Source organism: Dreissena polymorpha, chromosome 13 (genome assembly GCF_020536995.1).
Source record: "Dreissena polymorpha isolate Duluth1 chromosome 13, UMN_Dpol_1.0, whole genome shotgun sequence".
NCBI lineage: Eukaryota > Metazoa > Mollusca > Bivalvia > Myida > Dreissenidae > Dreissena > Dreissena polymorpha.
The window spans coordinates 56,905,938-56,933,894 of NC_068367.1; the positions used below are offsets into that span (position 1 = coordinate 56,905,938).

Below are 27,957 nucleotides of genomic sequence, written 5' to 3' on the forward strand. Positions count from 1 at the left end.
GATATCTTTTATGAGGCTTGATGCAAATGTGAGGATTTGTTTATCTGGACTATTATTTCTGCTGGATTTGCATTCCAGGTAACCATAGACCTGTGCAGTAAGTTAGTGTGATTGAAGTTCATCGTTTAACCCTTTCAGTGCGGGAACCGAATTTTGAAGGCCTTTGCAAACAGTTTGGATCCAGATGAGACGCCACGTTCTGTTGCGTCTCATCTGGATCCAAACTGTTTGCTATTCTGATAGTATTCTTTGAAAAAAAATAGAAGAAAATGCTAATTTTAGAAATTCTGCAGACGACATTTTAGCAGACGACAAATTTCCCAGCATGCAAAGGGTTAAGTGATGTAAATGTGCTTTATCAATTATGATAACATTGAAATGTAGGACATTCAATTTGATAATTTTATATCATAGTTTTGGTAAATGCGTATGTATTGTGTAAATTGGACATACGAAGGAATTAAAACAATGTTACTTTTTTAACAATCTGTATGTCTTTGTGGTTTCTAAGTCATTGAAACGAATTCCATGAATTCCTTACAGTTCCATGCAAGAAAGATCAATTACATGGCTATATTAACTAAGATTAAATTCAAAACAAAACCTACATTTTGTAGAAATGAAATGGCTAAATCACCCTAACTAAGTGAAACAATCTTTCAAAAATAATGTACTTAATGGATGTGGTGAAATTATGATTAGGGACCGCATTCTTTAGCACATTCTTTGGAAATTCTTAACCTAAGTTAAACAACGAGTCAGAATAAGAAATTGTATTTGAAACACAGTTATTTGGAAGTATATATTTTAAATACTTAATACTTCAACATTTTGAACATTTTGTAAATTCTGTGTCAAAAGCACAGGTGAAGCGCGCGTGGCCAAATCACTTTAACACTATCAATTTGTCATAAAACAACATTTTTTATCATATTGACCAAAAAAAATAAAATAAAAAATTTTTTTTTCTGATATGTTATATATGTCAGCAAGTAGCCGTTTGTGGTCATTTTTCGTCACGAGGCAACCTTTCCCAAAAAAATGGTACATAGTTTACGAAAATCGCATAAAATGTAGATGAAGGTGATTTTCCTGTGTCAAGAGATACCTACCTTGTTCATATATAACATATCAGAAAAAAAAATTTTTTTTTTTTTTTTTTTTTTTGGTCAATATGATAAAAAATGTTGTTTTATGACAAATTGATAGTGTTAAAGTGACTTGGCCACGCGCCCTTCACCTGTGGTCAAAAGTAGTCAACAAGATTCTGCTTGCTCAGAACTCTGAATCTGCTAACTCAATCTTTAGCCCCATTGTTTACGAAGGGGGTATACAGATACCCCCTTGTCTGTCTGTCCGTCCTATTTTCATCCGTTCACGCAATCACAGTGGGGCCGCGGAGGTTCTAGATGGGGTAGCATTTATGACATGTTAATTAGATCTTAATTGGGCATACATAACGTCTCATTAGGAATGCTGTAGCGGACATTGGAGTTACCATGAGCATGATTATATGTTTGCAGTTATTGTGCATTTAAAACACCATTTTAATGATGCCCCCAATCAGCCCTTTAATGTCCTACTACAATTGTGTATGCCCTCCGGACAGGCCTTTTTCTGCCTATCTCACGGGTCCGATAGTCGGACCCATTCCCAAGGCCAAATGTGCAAATTTTTTCCCAATTCTCAAAAAAAACAAACAATTTCAGACCAAAATGACCGAAGCTGAAAAATGTGTTTCCCGGTACATGTAGGTACTGTGTTTTAAAAAAGCGTGTGCCGTGTTTTAGCATGCCAATAGGAATACCCCATAAAACGTTATCGTATCGAGTGTTCCATAATGCAATTTTAGTGACCTTGACACTTCAGACAAATGGCAGCCGGTTGTGTTTATGCAATTCTTAAGACATATTTTCGGTCAGAATTTGCTTTCAAATATTGAAGTTCTGGATTATTCAGAATTATCAGGTAATGTACCCGGTATACAACAAGTGATAATCATGTGCACATATAAATTATTTTAAATTGGTTGAGAATTGATATCGATGGTCTGAGGTAGACAAATGTGAATTGGTTTCACTTTCATCGTTACTGTGTTTAAAAAAATTGTTGCCTTCAGACATTTGGCAACTTGAAATTGGAATAATAATATCGTCCCTGTCGTTCTCAAATCTCGTACAAAATGCCAACTTTTCAGGAGAGAGAAAAAAACGTCATATTTTTTTATAACGATATTTTTAAAAATTGAAATTATGTAAAAAATACCAAACAAATGAAGCTGCAAAAGAGGGTATAAGCTGTAGACACGTAAGTCATACTGATAAGTAATACTGATAAGTCATACTGATAAGTCATACTGATATTCAGAAATGGTAGCTACGAAATTTCGTCACCACAGTTTTGTCATTTTAATGAGGTATGACAATTCGTCCTGATAGGAAACCTCGTAGCTGCAAATGTACTGCAAATGTAAAAACGTTTTTGTCAAATTTGTCCAAAGAAATGACGTACCTATAGGTAAAATGACGTAGCAATAAAAGCTGCATCACAATTTGTCAGGATAAAAGGACGTAACATTTTTTCACATGGCCTTTTCAAGGGCTCTGATTGGCGTAAAGCTACGAGATATAGCACAAAACACGCGCCAGACTTAATATATTTGGAAAAGACGGAAAAAATGACATTTTTGGAGCTACGAGGTTTGAGAACGACAGCAACGATAGGTCCTTCGACTGTGAATCCTAAATGACATATCGAGCTATGTATTTTATTTGAACTTCAAGCATAACATTAACAAAGTCTGTATTTTTATCATACACATACGTACGCTAGCAGCGGACAATGACTGTTGCATGGAAAAAAACATTTTAATACTTTTCTTAGCATTTTAGGGCAATACCTATGTATGAAAACATTAGATTGAATAAGAAAAATAATAATGCTTTTGTAGATGAAAATTCTCAATTTGAAAGATTTCGCGACTCAAAAAATCCCAATTTTGCTAGATACCTTTTCCCAAAATAGACAGGAAAAGGCCTGCCGGATCGAATGATTGGGGTAAATTGTTTTTGGCCTGTCTGTCTGTCTGTCATTGTATGTGTGTGTCTGTCCCAAAACTTTAACCTTGCTCATAAAATGAAAACTCTTGGGTCTATGTTCTTTAAACTTCACTTGTGCATGCATCTCATTGAGATCTACAATCAAACATGGTTTGAGGTCACTACATCAAAGGTCAAGGTCACTGTGACCTTTCATTCAAAATATAACCTTGCTTCTAAAATAGCTGCCGTGCGGCTTCAAAGCGCAGTAGGGAGCAGGAAAACCCCTGGAAGTAATATTCTTTTTTGTCTTGAATCATTTGAGCTACATGAATACTCTCTTGTGTTGGCTTTTTCATGAGACTATGTTTCAGTTGAGATGGATGATGCATCTTTTGTACTTAGAATTAAAGATTTAAGTTTGAGTGGAACAACACAATATAGCGGTAAATATTACAGACTGATGTTCAGTCACCAGGGTTACCTTGTTACCACTCTAGAAGCCACACTCAAAACAATCTTAATGAAACTTTGTCAGAATGTTTATCTTGATAACATCAAGGCCAAGTTTGAATCTGCGTCACGTTCATTCACAAGAGGCCACATTTATGAATTGATCTTGATTTAACTTGGTCAAAATGTTTGTATTGACAACATCTTGTCGGAGTTTGAATGTGGGTCATGTTTGCGTTAATACGTCAAATATTAGAAAAGCCTTTTTACCACTCTAGGAACAACAATTGAGTCTCGTTCTGGGAAAACTGGTCTTAATGCATGTGTGTAAAGTGTTGTCCCAGATTAGCCAGTGCAGTCCACACAGGCTAATCAGGGACGACACTCTCCTTCTAAATTGGATTTTTGCTAAAAAGAGACTTCATTTAAACGAAAAATGTCATAAAAGCGGAAAGTGTTGTCCCTGATTAGCCTGTGCGGACTGCACAGGCTAATCTGGGACGACACTTTATGCACATGCATTAAGCCCAGTTTTTTCAGAACGTGGCTAAATTTATGACTCAATCTGGATGAAACTTTTAATAGAATATATATCTTGGCTGAGTTGGAATCTGGTTCACTTGTTTTTCGAAAACTTGGTCACCCGGTCAAATCATAACATGCATTCAAATTCAGCAACCTTTCGTCAATTTCCAGCATTATTCATTGAGTGTTTGTCTGAAATATGAAATTCAATTCCTCCAAGACGTCACTAACCAGTTGTCATGCAATCTGCCCATTATTGCCTGGGGTAATATTGAGAATTCCTCAAGTCGTCTGGTCATTTCAAGATGAAGTCTGCATCATTATCTGATTTCAATGTCCCCTGAAAATTCCTTGAAGACAGTTCTCAGGTTATATGAGGACTTTTTGTCAACACTTAATTATTTCAATGCTGGAACCGAATTTTGAAGGCCTTTGCAAACAGTTTGAATCCAGATGAAACGCCACAGAACGTGGCGTCTCATCCGGATCCAAACTGTTTGCTAATCTTATAGTATTCTTTGAAATAAATGGAAGAAAATGCTAATTTTAGAAATTAGCTGACAACATTATAGCAGACGACAAATTTCCGAACATGCAAAGGGTTAATATGGCCTCTGTCTAGCTGAGACTGGCTGGAACAAAATACTGTCTCAATTATCCGGCCTTCAGGAGTGTGGCATAGATTTGCATGACATTTTATAGATTTGCAGATTTTCTACTGTAGGGAATGGTCATCTTTCACTGTGGAATGGTGGTGTCACATTCTATCTTCCAGGGGAGTGTTATATCCAAGCTGATATTTCATTGGCTGATGTTTATTTGCTCCAGGACTGAATTTCCTGCAGAATTACAAAACTTCCATATGTAGATATTGACTTAGAGTTATTGGATGAGACTATAGGTTGCAAGTTTTTGGAATACCAGTAAGTCTATATGGGATTTAATTTAGAGGTTCTGTTAAGTGTAAACGCTGGTATTAATTATGGTATATATTCAGTTGAAGATGGATCATTAGCTTGCATACTTGCCGATATTTTATTAGGGTTTTCAGGTCTGTATATAATGTTGGAGGTTTTCCATGGTAAATCTACCATATGGTGCAAACTGACTGAATGATTGATTTATGAGTGGCAAAGATAAGGCTTGCTTTTAAATTGTACCATATGCTCAGGTGTCAATTTGTCTAGATTGACTTAATATATAAGTGTTGATTGTCTATATTTACTTAATATATAACTTGTATTTTTTGGTGGACTACAGTAACATAAGTTACTGACATATAGTTATTTAGCTCACTGTAATTCTGTTTTCATGTACATGTAACATTTCCCTACAAGCTAGAAATATAAAGTGTGTTGTTACTCCCTATATTATTGGTTTCATGTTGTTATTGATTTTTGATGGTGGGAAGATTCATAATCGTCTAATAAGCCTGTCTCCTATTGTTACTACTAAATATTAGGAAGGTGGTATGTATTGATGTCGTGAATAGATTCAGAGCTATTATGTCTGCTATGTGGGTTATAGTCTTATAGATATTGATGCCACATCCCTACTGCATTATTAACCCTTTGCATGCTGGGAAATTTGTCGTCTGCTAAAATGTTGTCTGCTGAATTTCTAAAATAAGCATTTTCTTCAATTTTTTATCAAAGAATACTATCAAAATAGCAAACAGTTTGGATCCAGATGAGACGCCACGTTCTGTGGCGTCTCATCTGGATCTAAACTGTTTGCAAAGGCCTTTAAAATTCAGTTCCCGCACTGATAGGGTTAATGAGTAGTTATGTTGTTCAAAGAAACAGTTCTTCAAAAATATAGGGGTGGTTACGTCCTGAAAACAATGTCATTTCACTGTATAACAGTGAAAATAATCTATAATTTTCACTGTTTGAAATTGTCGGTTTAAATTCACAGATATTTAACCAGGTTTTCCGAAGGAAAAAAACTGGTTATTACATTGGCGAATGTCGGCGGGCGGGCGGAACGAGCTTGTCCGGGCCATTACTTTGTATGTCTTTGTGAGATCTGAAATCATTTGGAACACTTGTTCACCATCATTAGAGGGTGTGTCGCGCGAAAGAATTACGTTGATATCTCCAAGGTCAAGGTCACCCTTTGAGTTCAAAGGTCAAAAATGGCCATAAATGAGCTTGTCCGGGTCATAACTATGTCATTCATTGTGAGATTTTAAAATCATTTGGCACATTTGTTCACCATCATTGGACGCTGTGTCACACGAAAGAATTATGTCAATATCTCCAAGGTCAAGGTCGCCACAACTAAAAATATATTTATTTTGAAACAAAGAGGGTTAATTATATTAAAACAATCAGTTCAGTTTGAGTTGTCTCCCTTTATCAGACTTTTTCCAATTGAAAATCTGGTTTTGTGACAATTTTGTCCCTTGTTATCTATAAACCACCAGAAAGCATAAATCTATCAACTGTCCGGTTGGTACAGTGCATGGTTGGTAAACACGCTTCTCACCTATGTATTCTCAAAAGGGTTGACAATACCAGTCAGGTTGGGTTTCTTACAAGTACTTTCCCCACATCACAAGACTAAATGAAAATTGTTCAGTATCAACTAAAAAGCAGGAAATTGCAGCTCTAATTCAAATTGTGTCCCAACTTTTGTTAGTCTAGTAACATAATTAGGTATGAGTGCTGGGACACACTCCGGGTCCATACATACAACAGCCTCAGGCCCGGAAGGACTTCATCAACTTCAAAATATACACACACACTAATTACCTATCACTTCAGATTCTTAAGCAAGATGGACCAAACCATAAGGAAGATGCGGACCATTCTATGCTTCTTCACAAAAATAATGCTAGAATCATGTCACTACATTTTTAGCTCATCTATTTTTTGAAAAAAAAATTGAGCTATTGTCATCACCTTGGCGTCTGCGTCGGCGTCCGGTTAAGTTTTGAGTTTAGGTCCACTTATTTCAGAAAGTATCAATGCTATTGCATTCAAACTTGGTGCACTTACTAACTATCATGAGGGGACTGGGCAGGCAAAGTTAGATAACTCTGGCGTGCATTTTGACAGAATTATGTGCCCTTTTTATACTTAGAAAATTCAAAATTTTGGTTAAGTTTTGTGTTTAGGTCCATTTTATTCCTTAAGTATCAAAGCTATTGCTTTCATACTTGCAACACTTACTAACTATCATAAGGGGACTGTGCAGGCAAAGTTATGTAACTCTGACTGGCATTTTGACAGAATTATGTGCCCTTTTTATACTTAAGAAATTGAAAATTTGGTTAAGTTTTGTGTTTTGGTCCACTTTATTCCTACAGTATCAAAGCTATTGCTTTCATACTTGCAACACTTATTAACTATCATAAGGGGACTGTGCAGGCAAAGTTATGTAACTCTGACTGGCATTTGGACGGAATTATGGGCCCTTTATACTTAGAAAATATAAAATTTGGTTAAGTTTTGTGTTTTGGTCCACTTTACCCCTAAAGTATCATAGATATTGCTTTCATACTTGGAACACTCGCAAACTATCATAAGGGAACAGTAAAAGGACAAGTTGCATAACCCTGATTGTCATTTTTACGGAATTATGGCCCTTTTCTGACTTAGTAACTTTGAATATATGGTTAAATTTTGTGTTTCGATCCACTTTACTTCTAAAGTATCAAGGCTATTGCTTTCAAACTTCAAATACCGTATTTTACCATGCATAGCGCGCAGTTTTTTACCTTCAAATTTCAAAATAAAAATTCAGTGCGCGTAATACATTGACACAACGCTTTCCTGGTTGCTAAATTGCAATAAATCCATTTCGTGATTGTAAATCTTCACAATTGCCGCCATTTTTGTTATTGCAAAAAAACTACACCCTATAATGTTATAGACTGAAGGGGCCGTTGTCGAAACAACAAATAGCGGGAAAGGTTAGGAATGAACGGGGTAGTAATAGTTTTGACAAAAATTAAAAGATGAAAAAAATGTCTTTGTTGGTGTTTTCACACTTCTTCATTGATTGTTCACTAAAAAAAAATCGAGGTATATCGATCCCCGTGCGCCGCGGTATTGTTTGTTAAAGTTTTCGTTGTCATGAAAACTCGTTGATTTACAACGCAAAACGTCTTATTTGAACTGAGGCTAATTATTTCAATAAGTATTTCTCAACTTCGCTTTTGCTTTTTTTTGATAATTTAATCCAAAGTTTAATGTTAGCATTTCCGAAAATTTGCACTCTATGTGAATTGACAGTTTGACGTCATCAAAGGAAAGCCGCTTCCTGTCTGAAGCAATAATGCGACAAGTTTCTCGCCGACAAAATTGGCTTCCTTTGTCTAGCAATCAACATGCCGAACCAATCGTGTGTTTGTTCCTCAATGGCAATCGTCCAATTAAATAATAGCACGTGCAAAGCTCCGCCTTCGAACCTTTTGGAAAGAACGGAGGTGGAGTTCAACGGTTAATTGAGCAAGTGTTTTACGTAAGTTGAGTTCCGATTTTCCGAAATTACTAGGCCCTAAGCATTGAAACGACGAATACATTTATCAATTATTTTCCGATCTCTGCATAAATATGCTACTGTGCGAGTATACTACGTAGGTTACAAACCAACAATAGAGATATAGACTCGTTTTATTTTCTTTCAATAGAGACAAACAAATGATATTTCTCAAATGGCTTTACGCGGATAACGCCAACTGTATGGAATTGAGCGTTCGGGTGTATTGTTTGTCTTACTATGAAATACTTATCAACTAGACGCAGTGAAGGCGCGAAATACCGGGTCAAACTGGATTTATTGGGGAGCATCTCTTAATGGGGAAATATTTAAGTCGATGAAAAATAAAATGGGATCCACGGACGATTTGCGTAAAATTGGACATTGAGATGTTGCGGGTCTGCAGAAGAAGATGTCATACGATGTTGTGAGCGGCAGGTAATGAAAATGTTACACTGTTCAAATGTGAGGAATACGTAATAGTGGTTCGAATTTAACGCGCAGAGGTCTTGAAAAAACATGCGCAGCGGCAATAAGGACATAACGGTGTTCTCGAGAGAATAATCTTAAAAATTGTCGAAAATATAGTGCTTTGCAACCCATGCTCCTGATCGTATAAACGCTCCCTACTTTAAAACAAAAAATTAAGCGCCCGAAAAACTCAGATTAAATGATTGCGCAATATAAGAATGGCGGCCATTTTCGGCCAAATTTTCAGGTTTTTGGTCTTGAATTCTTTTTTTTCTCTATTTTGGCTTTAAAAAATCGCATGCGCGTTATACATGGTAGCGCGCTATACATGGTAAAATACTTTCATGCTATCATGAGGTTACTGTACCTGGCAAGTTGAATTTTACCTTGACCTTTGAATGACCTTGACTCTCAAGGTCAAATTATTAAATTTTGCTAAAATTGCCATAACTTCTGTATTTATAATTAGATTTGATTGATACTTTGACAAAACAACTCTTACCTGACATACCACGATAGACTCCACCCAAACCATCCCCCACAGCGATATTTTTCACTGTTATTTTTCACAAACCACCGGAAAGCATAAAATAAAACATGATTATCTTTCACTTCAGATACTAAAGCAAGATGGACCCCTACCATAAAGAAGATGTGCCGAGCAGCCTGTGCTTCTTCACAAGCCTGGTGCTAGTGGTGCAGGGCCTGGGGTTGCTATCTGTTATCCTGGTCTCAGTCTGGATGGGCAACTACCTGGGCGGGTTTGCCTGGTCCGAGGATCCGGACCGACAGTTCAACTACCACCCCGTTTTCATGGTCATTGGCATGATCTTCCTCTACTCTGATTGTACGTACTGATTTAAAAGTTCAGTGAGTTTTTTTCACCATTTTGGAAAATGGGGCCGGGTCCCTTTGCATTGAGAAAATTCGCGTCATTTTGACTAAATTTGGGAGGTTAGTTTTGTTCATTTATTTGCTAACAAGTACTGTAAATTGAGAATAAATATCAATATTATGTTCACTAAGGTTTTACTTATAGATCTGGTTTTGAGATAAATTAAATGTTGAGACTTATTGAAACAAAATAATTTTATTTTTTTTTAAAGTCTCCATTTGAGAAAAATATATAGTTGTATCCATTGAAAATGGATTTCCCTACAGGACCCAAATTTAAACGGAAAAAAGACTGAAGTTTTTGGCTTTTATACGCCTTAATCTTACAGATTTTTTAGGCGCATGCTCCCAAAAAAGACTTTCATGATATTGAAAAAACTTTTCTGTTTCAATCATCTTCCTCTATTCTGACTGTATGTACTTATTTAAATGCTATTGGCTTTTATAAAGTTTCATCTTACTGACTAGTGTTTTTCCCAGGCCATTTTAGCGTGGCGAAAAGCCACGCCGCCCTCCCGGATCGCCACGCTGCCCTTTTCAAAGGCAAATTTCGCCACGCGCCCTTTTTTTCAAAGGCAAATTTCGCCACGCACCCTTATCGATAACATCTTAATTGCCTTACGATCTAACTTGGTCCTCAAAATCAGCTACCTTGATTGTCTGTGACGCTCCGACTGTGCTTGATTTACTCAAGAGACGTCAACGTCTAATCGACTATATTTAATTGAGCAGATTTAATATATAACAGTGCTCGATTTATAGGTAGGCCTTACTGACTGCTCCAAAGCTGTGAATTAGTCATGCGTGAATTACCCCGTGTCAGTATCAATCGATAATGCCGGAGGCTATGTTATATCAAGCGCACTTTTTGCTCGGCAATGTGTACTCCTCCATGATATAATCATTACTTCGGAGACTTTTGATGAACAACTCGGTTATTCTCGCCGCAATTGTGCTTTGCATGCATTATTCAGTTATATCAAAACATATATTTTTACGCATAATAACATTTAAATTCACAAACAAATTTATTCTTTATTGTTTTCGTCTTTAAGATAATTAGATCTAATTATTGAAATAATTACTGAGACGTATACTTATTTAACAAAATGCAAATCGCGTATACGATTTAACGTTGCTATGCGCACTTGTCGCTTACATCATTTGACATTTTATCAACATGGCGGACTATACAGAATTAAATTGTGACTCGGCAAAAATGGCAAATAACGTCGTAAACGATCTAATTAACGATTGAGATTATACATTAAGAAGGAATTAATGAAATGTCTGTGATAATCGATGATGCATAAAAATGTTTTAGATAGCAACAACATTATTTATTTATTTGTAATCTACTCGGTGGATGTATGTCACGGAAACGAGTGTTTGCATATTGTTAGCGATCAATTAACTCGCAATGTTATTTTAAACATCTGTCGAGATTATTATTAGAAAATGGGATAAGACAAACATGGTTTCATTTATATGTTAGTGGATCTGTGTATAATCAGATTCATATGCATATATTGCTTTATTATGTTTGTCGTGCTGTACAGTTTATTGAAACAGCATGGAACTTAAATGTACATTGCAAGGTAAATATATTAATATAAAGCATAGTAAGTTAAATACATCTATAACCATTAAATGTGCTTGTTTATACGTTATATTTTCCACAACTGCTTCTGATGCGATTACATGTTTCCCCGTAATTCAGGTATTCAGGGAACTTTTTGCCCTTTTTTGCCTAAACTGCGCGCTAAAATGCCCTTTTTGAAAGCCATGCCCCTTTGCCCTCCTGGGAAAAACACTACTGACTTTTTAAGGCCCCCATGACCCCTAAAGAACAAAGAAATTTTTGCTTGTACTCACTGTAAAGACCACATCTATAATCCACTCTTGACAAAACTTGATCAGAATGTTTATCTTGACAATATCTAGCAGGGCCCTCAATCTATCAAATCTGCCGCCGAATTTCGGTGGCAGTCCCCCACCTGAAAAGTATACTTTTTTTCCCTTTCGGGGGGAAAAAATCCCCCTAAAAAAAAAAAAAAAAAAAAAATTTCTTTTTTTTTAATAGAAAGATGTGTCTCATGATTATTATATCTCAATTCTATTTCTATTTAATCTTTTCAAACATACTAAATTATGGAAAATGCAATGGATATAGTGCAAACATGTACAAATGAAATAATGAGAGAGTAAGTAAAAAATTCCCCCAAAAAGGGAAACACCGCGAAAATTCCCCCTCCTAAGGGCTGCGGACCCCTTCCCCCAAAGTAGTGTGAGGGCCCTGTCTAGTTCTTATCTGAGTTTGAATCTGGTTCACATGCATCTTAATACTAGGTCATCAGATCAAACCTTATAAAAACCATGTAGCCTCTCTAGAAACCACAGTAATGACACTTGATGGAACTTGTCAGTACCCGAGCCGACAATGACCAATTGAACATCACTTGAGTCTTAAACTAGTGACCAGGTCAAATCTTGGAAAACTCTTGGCTACGTTTGTGACTCAATGTAAATTAAACTTGGTCATAACTTTTATCTAGGACAAGTTTTAATCTGGGTCAAGTGGGGTCAAAATCTAGGTCACTAGGTCAAGTCTTAAACCTTTTAGCGCTGGAACCGAATTTTAAAGGCCTTTGCGAACAGTTTGGATCAAGATCAGACACCACAAAACGTGGCGTCTGATCATGATCCAAACTGTTTGCTATTCTGATAGTGGTCTTTGGAAAAAAGTGAAGAAAATGATGATTTTAGAAATTCAGCGGACACCAATTTAGCAGACGACAAATATCCCAGCATGCAAAGGGTTAAACAAGTGGTGTATGCTGTTAGCAAGCAACCATATGATTAGTTAAGATTTAATGGTTATCTTTTTCTATTATGTTGTTACATTGCTTAAGTTTGAGTTTTAATAAAACAAATAATTTTGCATGTGATATAAATGTAAGCAAGCTTGGTACTAGATTCCGCAAAATAAATAAACTTGCTGATTCCTGTTCACTAATTCAGCAATTTGTTTCCTTCTTTATGAAGAACCGGAAAACAGCACTTCACCAATTAGGAAAAAAAAATAATTCCCAATTGCTGTCCAAAAAATTCCCAATTGAAAGTTTCTAAAAAAAAATTATTTTTTTAATGAACAAAATTAAACATTTAGTTAGTTTCCCTATGCAGCTCTATAACTTGAACCTAAGTAAATATAATATTGACAACTTGACTACATTCAGTTATCAATTTTTGAGTATTTTGAAGCAAAAAATAAAATACACCAATTTCACAAAATAAAGACTTCACGATGCCAATGTTCTCAATTTCAGAGTTTTTCGCGCACAATTTTCCCAATCGGGCTGGTGCCGGTACTTTTCCGAATGGGGCAAAAAAAAATGGCTGCTAATTTATGATGTCTATATGTGAACTGCAGATTAAAATAATGTGTTTGTATTTTACATAAAGCGGATGTTTTAGACATTTAAATTTCATGCATGTGTATGGCACAGGACTGTTTTTGCCTGGTTTGGACAAAAATAATGCACTTGAGTATTTTTTTGCAAGAAAAGTCCACTGATTTTTGAAAAAGTTATTTAATTTACATGCTGTAACTCTTTATAATAATTCAAATTGTAAGAAAAAAATCATATAAATTATAGATTGATTCTTTGTATAATAATTATATTAAAATAAAATTGAGAAATAATTATCATTGCACTTCTTTAAAAAAAAAATGAAATAGGGATTTTTTTTTGCCATTTCACTTTGGGAATGGATGCGTTTTACGGACCTGTACATACACCATGAAAGGGCCTGTGAAATCAATGTACCGGTAGTAATATTTTGCATGCATTTCTAGCTATCCTGGCGTACCGGGTGTTCAGGAATGTCAACAAACTGTACGTGAAAATCCTTCATGCGAGCTTGCACGTTGGGGCTCTGATATTTGCCGCTGTCGGACTGAAAGCCGTGTTTGACTTCCATAACGCCAAATCTATTCCAAACCTGTACAGCCTGCATAGCTGGATAGGACTCTCAACAGTCATTCTTTTTGGATTGCAGGTACAGTCAGTAATACCATTAACCCTATAAGCCCTGGAACCGAATTTTAAAGGCCTTTGCAAACAGTTTGGATCAAGATCAGACGCCACAAAAAGTGGCGTCTGATCAGAATCCAAACTGTTTGCTATTCTGATAGTGGTCTTTGAAAAAAAGTGAAGAAAATGATGATTTTAGAAATTCAGCAGACACCAATTTAGCAGACGACAAATATTCCAGCATGCAAAGGGTTGATTGGAGCTCAACCCTTTACTGTTCAGATGCTAACTTTGATGCGAGTGTAGTCCATCAGAAAATCAAATTTAATTCAAGACACTTATAAATTGAAGCCTTCATTTTCAACCCTTAAAATTAACAATGATCAGCAGCAAACAGCTTAAAATCTGAACAGACTGCAAGTATTTTGCACCTGTTATGGTTTAATGTTGGTTGTATATACCCATTTCACTTTTCTTCTGAGCGGGAAATGGTTAAATTAAAGGGGGGGGGGGGGGTACTGGAATCACCATGGACATTTTTCTCTAGGTCTGTCTGTCTGTTTGTAAACACATATTTTGAACACAATTCTGCTACCCTTTTTATGCCCCCCTTCGAAGAAGAGGGGGTATATTGCTTTGCTCATGTCGGTCGGTCGGTCCGTCCGTCCGTCCGTCCACCAGGTGGTTTCTGGATGATAACTCAAGAACGCATACGCCTAGGATCATGAAACTACATAGGTAGATTGATCATGACTCGCAGATGACCCCTATTGATTTTGAGGTCACTAGGTCAAAGGTCAAGGTCACGGTGACCCGAAATAGTAAATTGGTTTCCGGATGATAACTCAAAAACGCATACGCCTAGGATCATGAAACTTCATGGGTAGATTGATCATGACTTGCAGATGACCCCTATTGATTTTGAGGTCACTAGGTCAAAGGTCAAGGTCACGGTGACCCGAAATAGTAAAATGGTTTCCGGATGATAACTCAAGAATGCATATGCCTAGGATCATGAAACTTCATGGGTAGATTGATCATGACTTGCAGATGACCCCTATTGATTTTGAGGTCACTAGGTCAAAGGTCAAGGTGACCCAAAATATTAAAATGGTTTCCGGAAGATAACTCAAGAATGCATATCTAGGATCATGAAACTTCATGGGTAGATTGATCATGACTCGCAGATGACCCCTATTGATTTTAAGGTCACTAGTTTATTCTGTTTTCACACTGTCCAGTAAAGAGACTTACAAATTCAATTTTTGACACATGTTCATTCATAATGATGTATAAGCCTTTGTTTCTGTGCCAGTTAATACTATGTTTATGGAAATGACGTGAGAATTCAACAAAAAACCAATGTAATATGATATATAATATTATATGGCAACAGGACAGTTGTGATTTGCTGGGTCAATTCTATTTAGCTTGACCATCCAAGCGGTTGATAGCTTTGACAAACTGGTGGTCTGAAACATTGAGAAAATGTCACGATTCACTGACAATAAATCAAACATGTAATTCTTGCTACGCAACTTGCATTTAATTTTGTCAATTCAAATTATACATAAAAATATAATTAATTTTTAATCTGCTTGTTAATTGAAAAACAGCAACACAGTTTGTATGTATAAAACAATGTTAATACATAAATAGGATCAAGCATATTAAAATATCAACTTAGATTTAGTTTCCTTTACTGTACAGGATTTGTAAAGTTAGGTTAATATTTGTGTATTGAACAAAAATAACAACAGTGTAAAGAAAAGTTAATTTGGGGATGTTCTATCCAAACCCTGAGAGTTCAGATTTCCTCAAATGCCAAGTAAAGATTGTAAATTTCAACCCACTCCTCTGGTTAGTTTTCAGAGGCACATATAATTAACTTTTGAGCTTAGTGTCTCATTTGTACATGCATTACTGTATTAACTCCAAATCAACTAGTACAAGTGGTAGGCCAGTATTACATGGACTGGTGTTCACTGTTTACACAGTTTCACAACCCCATCTGATACTGGTCAGTATCTTGGCAAGTGGCCAAAGTTGGGAGCAGAATTAATGGTCTATTACATAACTGACTTCTGTGTGTGGTAAACACATGATACTGGTCATGTGGTCAAGTTGCACTTGTATACATTTGCCCAATACACAACACTAGCCTTGGCTATTTTTAATCAGATTGCATGGCTATCTATGGTGGTCATTGACTAGGGGAGTTAATAGTCTCATTTATAAGACGCGCAAAGAATTTAGAGATACTTTTTATATGGGCTAAATTCTTTGGAACGTCTCATCGTTGAAGGACCTTTTTTGTGGTGGAAACCAGAAAGTTTAAATTTTCATCAATTTGCGTAAAATTGCAAAATAACATTACCAACTCATTCAGTTTTAATTCAGAAGTTCATTTTTACATCAAATATCGTCGATTCGAAGTTAGAAAGGCATAAAATCTTCAGTTAAACTTCTGCTTAAATCCCAAAACAATCACAGACCTGTAGCCATGTCATGAAACTGATTTAAATATGAACCAATCAGAAGAAGGCATTACGGTGTAACGTGTACGCGTAATTTTATTTAACATGAGCTTTTAACACCGACTTTTACGTAACTAGATCTAGTACGCTAAACTTTGTCGATTTAATAAGCATATGTTCAAAACAGATATGGTGCAGTTTCTATTCAGTGTTCTAAGTTTCAGGAAGTGTTTATGCATGTCTTTTTCGCACCTCTGTCTGTGTTGTTTTATGTACTTATATTCTACGTTACAAAGGACGGTATACTGTACGATCTGTATCAATATTACTTATGTACAGTATAAAAATAAAAGATGTAATTTATTTCAGAACTTTTTAATTGTCAATTTAGAAAAAAAACAATGCAAAATAATCCAGAAAAGTATAACATTGGTTTACTATGTAACGCGCTGCACCACAACAGACGAACGCAAACTGTATTTTACGCTGTTTATTCTTCCACTTTAAACCAGATGCTTTACATCGAGGTCGTGTTATCGATTTATATCTACACAGCAAGCGAATCGAGAGATATTGAAAAATTGAATAGTGGTTGGATTTAAATTGCTCAGGCGTGCAAAATTCAAAGTGTCATTACATAATTTTTACGGAACATTATCAAGGAATGAATTATCTACACAGGTATGTAAATATTATTGCAATCCGTTGTTATTAAGTGTCTTATATCGGGGCTTGAATGTTGCGCACAAAATCCTTGCGCAACAATATAGACAAAGAACAAAAAATTCCCACCACATAATTGGTCTTTCACCCTTTGTACGCTCCAAATATTACCCATATAAAAAGTAGCTTAATATTTAAGAGCGTCAAAAATTTGGACTAGGGGAGTTAACTGCTATAAATAGCATGTTTCATTACCATTAATTAATAAAACATTACAAATTGTGTGCACGTTTCACATATTGTCAAATAAGTCAAAATGTGTGAAAGGAATCCAAAAAATCAAAGACTCAATCATATAATGGATATAATTGATTAGTATAGGTCCTGATTGGTTTTTGCACTATTAATTGGATACATTTCACAGGTCATTGACATACAGTGACAAAAAAACATATTCACACAATGGCTGTCACTACACCGGAGAGCCCATATGGGGGGCATGCATGTTTTACAAACAGCCCTTGTTTAGTACTTGATTCAAGCATACTTGGATTGTTCCAAATGATATGAAGTTTAACATGTGGGCATCAAATCTTAATTTGTTAAAAGATACACTTGTTATTCCCCTCCTTTGTTGTCAAGGAATATGGAATTGTGGAAATTAACAAGGACTTGTTGCTTTTTCATTCGGGTGAGGCTTTAGTACATGCAGTTCAAAACATGAGGACATTTTCCTTCTATTTGTTGAACTACACTAGTTCCATTAAGGCTAAAATGGCCCACCTTTTCTTGTTTTAAGTGCTGACTTGCACTGGGCCCGTATTCACCAACAATTCTTTAGCAATTCTTAGACTTGAAAATAAAGAAAATTCTTAAGTCTAAGAAAAAATTCTTAAGTCTTATTCACAAACTCATTTTGCTAAAGAAAATTCTTAAGAATAAAGAATTTTCTTTAAAATTCTAAGAATGCTTCGGGGCATTCTTAGAATAATTCTTTAAGCTTCCAAGATGGCCGTTCGCGTTATGCGTTACGCCAATATCTTGTTTGTGCAGACCCACCACTAAAGATGGTGAAAATGAAATTCCTGAAAGGTAGTGTGTTTTTTTTAATAAAGCTATGGATTTTTATGCCCCTCTTAAAAAAGGGGGTATATTGTTGGCTGGATGTCGGTCGGTCTCTCTGTCGGTAGACCAGTCTGTCTGTCGGTAGACCAGTTCGTTTCCGAACCATAACTCGTCAACGAATTGACCGATTGGCTTGATACTTCACATGTGCATTGGCCTTTGACAGTAGATGACATCTAATGAAATTTGGGTCACTAGGTCAAAGGTCAAGGTCACTATCATACTAAGTGTGGAAATTGTTTCCAATCAATAACTCGTAAACCAATTGACTGATTGACTTGATACTTCACATGTGCATTGGCCTTGGACAGTAGATGACCCCAATTGAAATTGGGGTCACTAGGTCAAAGGTCAAGGTCGCTTTAACACTAAGTGTGAAAATCCTTTCAGATAAATAACTCGTCAACGAATTGACCGATTTGCTTGATACTTCACATGTGCATTGGCCTTGGACAGTAGATGACATCAAATGAAATTTGGGTCACTAGGTCAAAGGTCAAGGTCACAATACTTAGTGTGAAAATTGTTTCCAATCAATAACTCGTAAACCATTTGACCGATTGGCTTGATGCTTCCCATGTGCATTTGCCTTAGACAGTAGATGACCCCTATTGAAATTGGGGTAACTAGGTCAAGGTCACTATTACACTTAGTGTAAAAATTGTGTTCAATCAATAACTCGTCAACGAATTGACCGATTGGCTTGATACTTCACATGTGCATTGGCCCTGGACAGTGATTACCCATATTGAAATTGTGGTCACTAGGTCAAAGGTCACTGTTACACATTAAAAGAAAAATCGTTTCCGATCAATAACTGGTCAATCGATTCACCGATTGGCTTCATACTTCCTATGTGCATAGGCCTTGGACAGTCGATGACCCTTATTGAAATTGAGATCACTAGGTCAAAGGTCAAGGTCACTGTTACACACTGTGTGAAATTGTTTCCCATCAATAACTCGTCAACTTATTCACTGTTTGGCTTGATAATGCCCATGAGCATTGGCCTTGGACAGTAGATTACCCCTAATGACATTGGGGTTACTAGGTCAAAGTTTAAGGTCACTGTTACACACTAAATGTGAAATCATTTCCGATCAATGACTTGTCAACTGATTCATTGATTGGCTTGATACTTCTCATGTCCATTGGCATTGGACAGTAGATGACCCCTAATGAAATTGGGGTCATCAGGTCAGAATTCAAGGTCACTGTTACACACTAAGTGTGAAATCTTTTCCGATCAATGACTCGTCAATTGATTCATCGATTGGCTTGATACTTCTCATGTGAATTTGCCTTAGACAGTAGATGACCCCTATTGAAATAGGGGTCATTAGGTCAAATGTCAAGGTCACTGTCACAATAAGTGTGAAAATTGTTTTCTGATCAAGAACTCATCAACAAATTGACCGATTGGCTTGATACTTCACATGCACATTGGCCTTGGACAGTAGATGACCCTATTGAAATTGGGGTCACTAGATCAAAGCCCTGTTTGGGGAGGGGGGGGGCATATGTGTCGGACCGCGAAACACTTGTTTACATAATTTTGCTTTGAAATTTCATCATGTTCAGACTTTGTCTGTTACAGTGGATAAGTACCTTTTTTGTGACCAATTCTAGCAAAACAGCATTAGACAAGGTAAGATTGCATTCCAGTTAGGAAAAAAATCAAAGAAGTGCACATGGACATTTCGATTGTTCTCTGTGATTTTCTGTTCCAGTGGGTGTGTGGCTTCGTCGCCTTCCTGTTCCCCAAGCTGAGCTATGGGCTGCGTACTCGTTACATGAGCCAACACGTGTTCTGGGGCCTCACCATCCTCGCTATGGCTGTGGGAGCCGCCCTGACGGGCATCATGGAGAAGGCGTGGTTCATGAACTTCGCAAAGGACTCTAAATTGTAAGGATGTACAGAAGTAGCAATTCCTTTAGAGCTTTCGATATTTTTTATTATGTCCTCCAGTCTATACTGGGGGTCATATTGTTTTTGCCCTGTCTGTTTGTTGGTTTGTTTGTGTCAAACTTTAACATTGGCCATAACTTTTGCAATATTGAAGATAGCAACTTCATATTTGGCATGCATGCGTATCCTATGGAGCTGCACATTTTGAGTGGTGAAAGGTCAAGGTCATACTTCAAGGTCAAAGGTCAAATATATGGGAGGGGGAACATAGTGTTTCACAAACACATCTTGTTGTCTGACGTTTTAAAAGTAATGCAAACTGTAATGATGTACGGTAGACTCAATAGATAGCTAATATTGTATGATGTAAAAGTTTTAACTCTGCAAGGAGACTGGAAATTATAAGGATGCACAGTCAGCGATAGATTGCGTTTATGGTCTGATGTTTTAAGTATTTGAACTTTTCAAAAGATTTAAAATTGTTAGGATGTACAGTGGTAGCAATATTCATGTATAGCTTTAATTGTCAGATGTTTTAAAAGTTGTTATGAGAACATTGCAAAGGACTTTAAATTGTATGGCTGCTAACAAGCCAGCAGAAGCTTAAAGGACTCAAATTGTAACCATTGATAGCTTTTGAAGTCATAAAAGTAGCTGCTTGAACTTTGCAAAAGACTCCAAATTACAAAGCTGCAATACCCGGTAAGTTGCTTTTTATGTAGAATCACAGTGCTCCAGCTCGGAGCTGGAAAGTGCGGATGCTTATTTATCTAACAGGCACTTCAGCGTGATGGGTCATATTATCCCTGTAGCATATTTTCAATATAGCTTGTGTTATATGTTTATGTTTCATATTACATGTATTTTCATTTAAACCATTTTTTTATAAAACTATTGAACATTTAATTAATTTATTTATTGAAACTCCAAATGCAATTTCCTACTTAATAATGGGATCAGATGAACAATATGGGAGGGTTAGGGTCCCAAGGGGTAGGGGGGACCTTGGGGTGGCAGGATGCTGCTCCCCTGTTTAGGCCTAGCGCTGAATTGCAAGGGCAAGGGGTTACTTATGACAGATGAAATATATTTTCTATTGATGTGTGTTTACATGGTTGTGATGTCTTCTCCTTTGAGCAGATTTCCTCCCTTTCAATGTCAAACTATTTTTTGGGCTATTATCAACTTTGCTGGATATATGTTATGGTGCTCCTATAAATAAGTCTAAGGATATTACTTTCCAACCCTCCATTACATTATGCTAGTAAGAGATTGATTGTAAACAAAATTGGCTGAAAAATAACATAGTTTAGTACTTTGGTGATGGCTACTATCAGCATATGCCTATATATTCAATGCAGCTTGTATAAAAAAAAACTGTTAAGGCGTTGAGCAAGTCTTAAATGTTGTTATTTTCAGCCATTTTTTTTACAGCTTTTCTCTAACTGGGCTCTATAAGGGGGCTAGGGCATTTTCCCTCCCTGTGATGGTTCTTTAATCACATCCCTGGTTTTCATTTTCAGCAAATACAGCGCCCTACCCTCTGAGGGCGTGGTGATCAATTGCCTGGGCGTGTCCATCATCGTCATGGCGATCATCGTGTTCTACCTGGTAACCAGGCCCGAGTATAAGAGGCCCAGAGGTCCCGAAGAGGAGGAGCATATACAGCTTTCCAACAACTAAAGGGAGAGAATTTAATAACCAGATTCAATTTTAAAGGGAGAGAACTCAAAAAGCAGATTCTATTATAAAGGGAGAGAATTCAATAACCAGATTCAATTCTAAAGGGAGAGAATTAAAAACCACATTTAACTCTAAAAGGGCTTGGGTTATTTTGGCATTCAGCAATAAAGGAAAGGAATTCCAATCCACACGGAGCTCTTAATGGGGTTCAACATTATATCCAACTGTAAAGAGAGGGAATTTAATGCTGCATTCAGCTTTTAATGGGTTTCGATATAATCCATCTCTTATGGGAGGGAATCTCTTACGCAATGTAGATTTAATTGAGCTTGTGTGACGTACATTACATTGCTTAGATGATATTTACGAGATGTACTAGTACATAATGTTGTAATTCTTTTTAGAGATTAAAAAAATGTTTACTTTATCTGCTATATATTTTGTTTAAAAAAATATGATTTACAAATGTAGTCATATGATATATAATATATATTTTTGTTGAAATGTGAAGAAAATATATAAAAAAAATAATTGAATGGATGTGAAAAGGAGTTTAAATAAGTTTTGTCTTTGACCTTGGCAAACGATCAAAAGATATTTTGTAATCAATTTTGTCATCTTTATGGATCTTCAAATGGGCTTTGGTTTTGTTCAGGTTTATGTATAGCTTAGTAATTTGACATGAGTGTTTTTAAGGGTAATTATTTCTTAGATCATATCATTTTTATATTTTATATATATTTCAAATTACAACAATTTTCAACATGTTTACCTTCTTTTATCTGTAAAAGTTTTGAATTTCATGTAGTGCTTATTTAATTTCATAAGTCCCGATGCATGATAAATTCAATAGTGTTTATTTCTGGTATCTGCATGTATGTTTGAATTGCATTTGATTGTTCTTAGAGAGTTTATAGATTAAACTTTGTTTTATTTTTTATGCCCGGATCGAATGATCGAGGGTATGTTGTCTTTGGCCTGTCTTTCATTCTGTCCCAAAACTTTTATCTTGGTTAAAGTTTTCCTATAACTTTTGCAATATTGAAGATAACAACTCGATATTTTGCATGCTCATTTTGAGTGGCGAAAGTCAAGGTCATTCTTCAAGGTCAAGTGTAAAAGCGGCGCAGTAAGGGGGATTGTGTTTCACAGTTCTTGTTCTACCAGAAAATTCATTAAATTTTAAAATGTCCTTTTATTGGTTATTTGATTTATAAGAGTAATGCTGGATATCCATCGGGAGATCGTATTTAGAAAACGTTTGAGCATCATCATGCAAAAATGTGGTTTCTGCCATGTGCGGCCAGCGTAGATACAGACAGCTAGCTGATGCATCGGCACATTATAGTTGTTCAAATCTAGTATTCTTATTTGTTATTTTGATTTGCCATAATAATTTTTAATTGTTTTATGTGTTTTTTATCGTGTTTTATTTATATTAAAAAAAATGAAATGGTCTTCAACGTTGTCATTTGGTTATTGTGACATGATTACCAATGTACCAATCAATTCCAAGTATGTCCCTTAAATTATAATTGTTGTATTAATCGTTTATTTCAGCAAAAATGTAATTCCAGTGTGAAACATTGTATTTTGTTCAATAAGTCACTTGTTATAAAACACATGTACATTATTATAAATGATGAACATTTTTTCTGACATTCATTCTTTTAAGTCATTGCTTAGGTCACTTGAGCATGAAGTGTGTAAGTTAAGTAATTGCTTAGCTCACTTGAGCACAGAGTTCCAGATAAGGATTTAGTCTAAAGAGTATTTTACCCCATTATATTATTGTTAAAGGGTATTTTACACCTTTGTTTCAGCCATAAAGGTTATTTAAGAATATTTAGAGGTATTTTCCATTTCTATAGAAAACTGACATAGTACATGGCGTGTTTAATCTAGAAATATTATTATTTGTTATTTATAAGTGCAAACAAAATAAATTTTAAATGATGATATTAACAGACGGTCTTTAAAATATTCAACTTACATGAGTTGTATCTCTGTCTTGATTGGATCTTTCTTGCATATAGTGTTCATATAGAACCCGAACGTCATTTCGCAATTAAACTAAGTTATGGCACTGCTTGTACAATTGAAAATAAAGTCACACTGCCTGTGGTCTATGTAAGTAAACTATAAACTTCTTCAACAATTAGATCGCTTAAAATTATTTTAACTATTCTAGAAGAATCATCAGATTTATTCTATTGGTATATTGTAATATACAGTTACTTCCTGCAGGAGCGGCTGTTGACTTGAAACGTCCCGTTTTCGAACTTATAATACGATGGGCTGCCATTTCGATTACAAGGTTCTTTTGATTGGCTTACTTTTGATTCAAAGGTTAAATTACACTTAACACTCGACTAGATTATTGGTTAAACCGGTTACCCACTTTAATTGATCACAAATCGTACCAAGATTTGTATTGCGTAATGTTACGTACTGGGTCGAGTTTTAAAGTGTTTTTTTTTATTTTTCAATGCGTAAATACTTGAGCATGAAGTGTGTAAGTTACTAGTAAGTCATTGCTTTGCTCACTTGAGCATGAAGTGTGATATGTAGTTAAGTCATTCCTTAGCTCACTTGAGCATTTAGTGTGTAAGTTAAGTCATTGCTAAGCTCACTTGAGCATGAAGTGTGTAAGAGTTTTGCACATGTATTGCGGTCAGTTACCAATGTTTTAGCGTTCATAGTTGACCCTTATGAACAATCGTCTCAAACAATGTCATTGAAAAAGCTTGAAAAAAACTTTTAAATATCTGTTCTTTGTCTTTAAAAGAAAATGTAAACTTAGGGAAAAGAATACGTGCAGTTTTATGTAGAAAAAATTGAGATTGTTATTGTTTGTCATTTAATGTAATACTTTGAAAATAATTTCACAGCATTGAATCATGGATGCTGATCAGCCGTATTCAGCTAAACTATTATGGTTTTGCCAATACATGGCTGAGAGAAATGCATTATGGTCAGATTAAATGTACAGTACTTTCAAATGACTTTTTGATTCCACTTTGACTTTTGTTTTTTGGTCGAATTAGTATGTGTGTTTATTGTGCAATATATGACATGTTGACATAACCAGTTGTTGTAAATGTATATTTATTAAGCTTTGTCATGCAAAAATGGGGCTTATGCCATATGCAGCAAGCGTAGCTGTAGACAAGCCTGCACAATCGCGCAAGTCTTGTCAGGAACTACACTGCCCACTAAAAAATCACTCAGGGTTTCGTGGTCTCGATAGCGGACAGGGAAGCTCCTGACAAGACGGCTAAAAGGGCAGGCAGGTCTAAAGCTTCCCTGGCCAATTATGGCATAAGAACCATTTTCACATGATGCGGGTCTTATTATGTTAGTAGCTCTGTTGTACGCTGTAATTGATATTAATTGTTTTTACCATGTTTTTATTGCTGTACTTACACTTTAAATTAATACAGTAAATCAACTTATCAAAAAAAGGACCAATTAAGGACGTGCTATAGTGAGCTTTTTGTAAAAATATAAATACAATTTTTACGAGTATAAAATTTTACAATGTGTTCAATACTATCTTTTAATAGAAAGAATTTATTTTTTTTGCCTCAAGTATCAAACGGATCAGTAGTCCACATGCAACCCAACCTTAAGGAACCATTTGTCTACCTTTATTTAAATCTTTAGATATATTTAGCAACAATAAATTTATCATATGTATTATTAAAAAGCATGATATGATTTATTAATGATATTAAATTAAGTTTCTGTTCTGTTACAGAAATACATATAAGGTTCATACTACAGTAGATCTATATCAAATGCTATTCGTTTTACTCAGTGGTCAAGTTTCAACCTTTAAGTATCTATCTGATAAACATCAAACTTTTGAAATGAGTTTAAATTAATTTTAAAATATCTTTTAATTATTAATACATACAAGCATGTGCTATCATTTTTTGTAACCATTCCGAAAGCAAAATTATACACAAATAAAACGGAAGGTCAATTCGATAGGTATATTGTCAGGGTATCGGTACATTTTTGGACATTGTCCTAAGGGAATATTTGTGTGTGTCTAACAATTTTTTTGACACTTTTTTTCAAATGTCTGAAAACTAAGAGCAATTACGGTAATAATAGCTAGATTAGTTGTTTTTGCAAAGTTTATGTAACGTAACCAAGTTCTCCATTTATCAATCTTTGCCCCATTTTCAATAAGGCTTTGCTTATGTTATTGTATTTTGTGAAGTATACAATAAAAATGTATGTTTTGTTAGTACATTTTGTTGTAATCTAGTAACCTTGTTATAAAGAATACAATTTGGTTTCATTTATATCAAGACAAGAGACAAATATGTATTCAGACTTGCACAGTGTACATCGTCTAAACACTAGATATTTCACATTCAAATATGTCACAGAGATAAACATAGTAATAATGTAAACATAAGCAGCATCGTATACGGTTACGGAAAGGATAGGTAAAATACTTGTTATATATGGAGGATAACTATTTGAAGTAAAGTAACAACATTAAAAATATTATTCTTAATCCCTTTACCACATAGATACATATCTTTACGCATTTGTAGTCCCTTAGAAAGTTACATTTAATTGAAGACCTTTCTTACTAGGTTCAAGTTTTTAAGGCTTCATTTATAACCCTTAGATACTGATGAGCAGCAAACAGCATAAAACCTGAACAGACTGCGAGTTACTCGCAGGCTGTTCTGGTTTTATGCTGTTTGCACATAGCCTTTTTCACTTTGCTTCTTATGAAGGAAAGGGTTAAAACAGAGCATCTTTTACAAATTTGACTAATCTAATAAGTTCATATTTATTCGTTGTATTCAGCAATTGGTGGAATTTATAAACAGATGGCCTAATAGAATAACATTTCTTTAGGTAGTTTCTTCTAATATCAATGTATAGAGGACATTTACAAACACAATGAAACTCATCTTCGAAATCTAATTTGTTACAATATATCAACAATTCCTCAGTATTTCGATAGGACACAGTCATTTACGTACACACAGGCCTCTGCAATCCATTTACTTTTCATATTTTATTGAATGCCATGAAGAATTGTACCATATAATTCATATTTAAAAATCAATTTATACGTAACTGTAAACAAATGTTTAAACAGTTTCAAACAAGAAACCGTCGGAGACGGGTGATGCTCCCCAAAGGTTTTTTTTTGTCACAACATTGCGCAGTTTAATTTGCACTATATATTCAGATAAAAGGAAACGTCTAGTAGTTGGGGGGACAAGAATTGCCCTATATGTACAGTTTATAGAAAATTTCAAAGGGCCATAACTCTGTGAAAAATCATCCGACCAGAACCAGCTGATAATATGCACATCTCTTGGTAGTGAAGCTTCCCATAAAGTTTAATTGAATTCCGGTCATTAATTGCTGAGAAATAGCCCGGACAAAAATTGTTCACGGACGGACAGACACACACACAGACAGACGAAGCGGTGACTATATGCTTCCCTCCAAAATTTGGGGGGAGCATAAAAATCATGTACACATATTTTACATGTTGAAAAAGTATGAGAAAAAAAAACAAAAAATATGGTAATCTCAGTATGTCCTACTTTTGTTTCAACATCTTAAGATAATGCCATACAAATAATTTATAGTAATGAAGTCAAACATAAATTATGGTTACAATAACCTTACGATTTATATTATGTTTAAATATTATCATATTATTATTAATTGCTGGATTAATCATTTTACAATTCACCATGAAATGTATGAATTATAAAAGCACATGTGTAAAGATAGTCAATTGCTTACAACATGTTGAAAACAGGTTTATGTATTTGAAAATCTTTTTAAAAAAAGATAAGTTCCATAAAAAAATATATGAAATTAGGACTGTATTAAATAATTACCTAACATTGAAAATATCAATGTTAATGCAGTAATTCTGTATGTGATCATGGGAAATTCTAAGATGTCGTCCTTGAAAATGTCAATGTTGATGCAGTAAATTCTAAGAGGTCTTCCTTGATACAATTCATGTAATCATCGCACTGAACTTTGACCTAGGAGACTGAAATAGACATTACAAAATCCTTTAAAAAATATTAAATAGCTGTGGAACAAATTAATTGTTTACCGGTAAATTGTGGTACTATTTTAAAAAAAGTATGTTGAACCGGTGTTTGTATAATAATATTATATATATTTAT

General features: G+C 35.3%; 1 protein-coding gene across 2 annotated transcripts in view; it reads left to right on the forward strand.

The window, feature by feature from the left end:
- LOC127855395 (transmembrane ascorbate-dependent reductase CYB561-like) overlaps nucleotides 1-26,021 on the forward strand; it is a 35,239-nt gene extending 9,218 nt beyond the window's left edge. Inside the window, exons 1-5 of one of the 2 annotated variants that reach the window (XM_052390920.1) lie at nucleotides 4,822-4,939; nucleotides 9,593-9,822; nucleotides 13,729-13,931; nucleotides 19,902-20,077; nucleotides 21,604-26,021. In XM_052390920.1, coding sequence (XP_052246880.1) covers nucleotides 9,606-9,822; nucleotides 13,729-13,931; nucleotides 19,902-20,077; nucleotides 21,604-21,763 — 756 coding nt within the window. In that variant the 5' untranslated portion in view covers nucleotides 4,822-4,939; nucleotides 9,593-9,605 and the 3' untranslated portion in view covers nucleotides 21,764-26,021. Of the gene's footprint in view, nucleotides 1-4,821; nucleotides 4,940-9,592; nucleotides 9,823-13,728; nucleotides 13,932-19,901; nucleotides 20,078-21,603 lie in introns of those variants that run through there. The other variant, XM_052390921.1, reaches the window with a different exon arrangement.
- The last annotated feature ends 1,936 nt before the right edge of the window (nucleotides 26,022-27,957 follow it).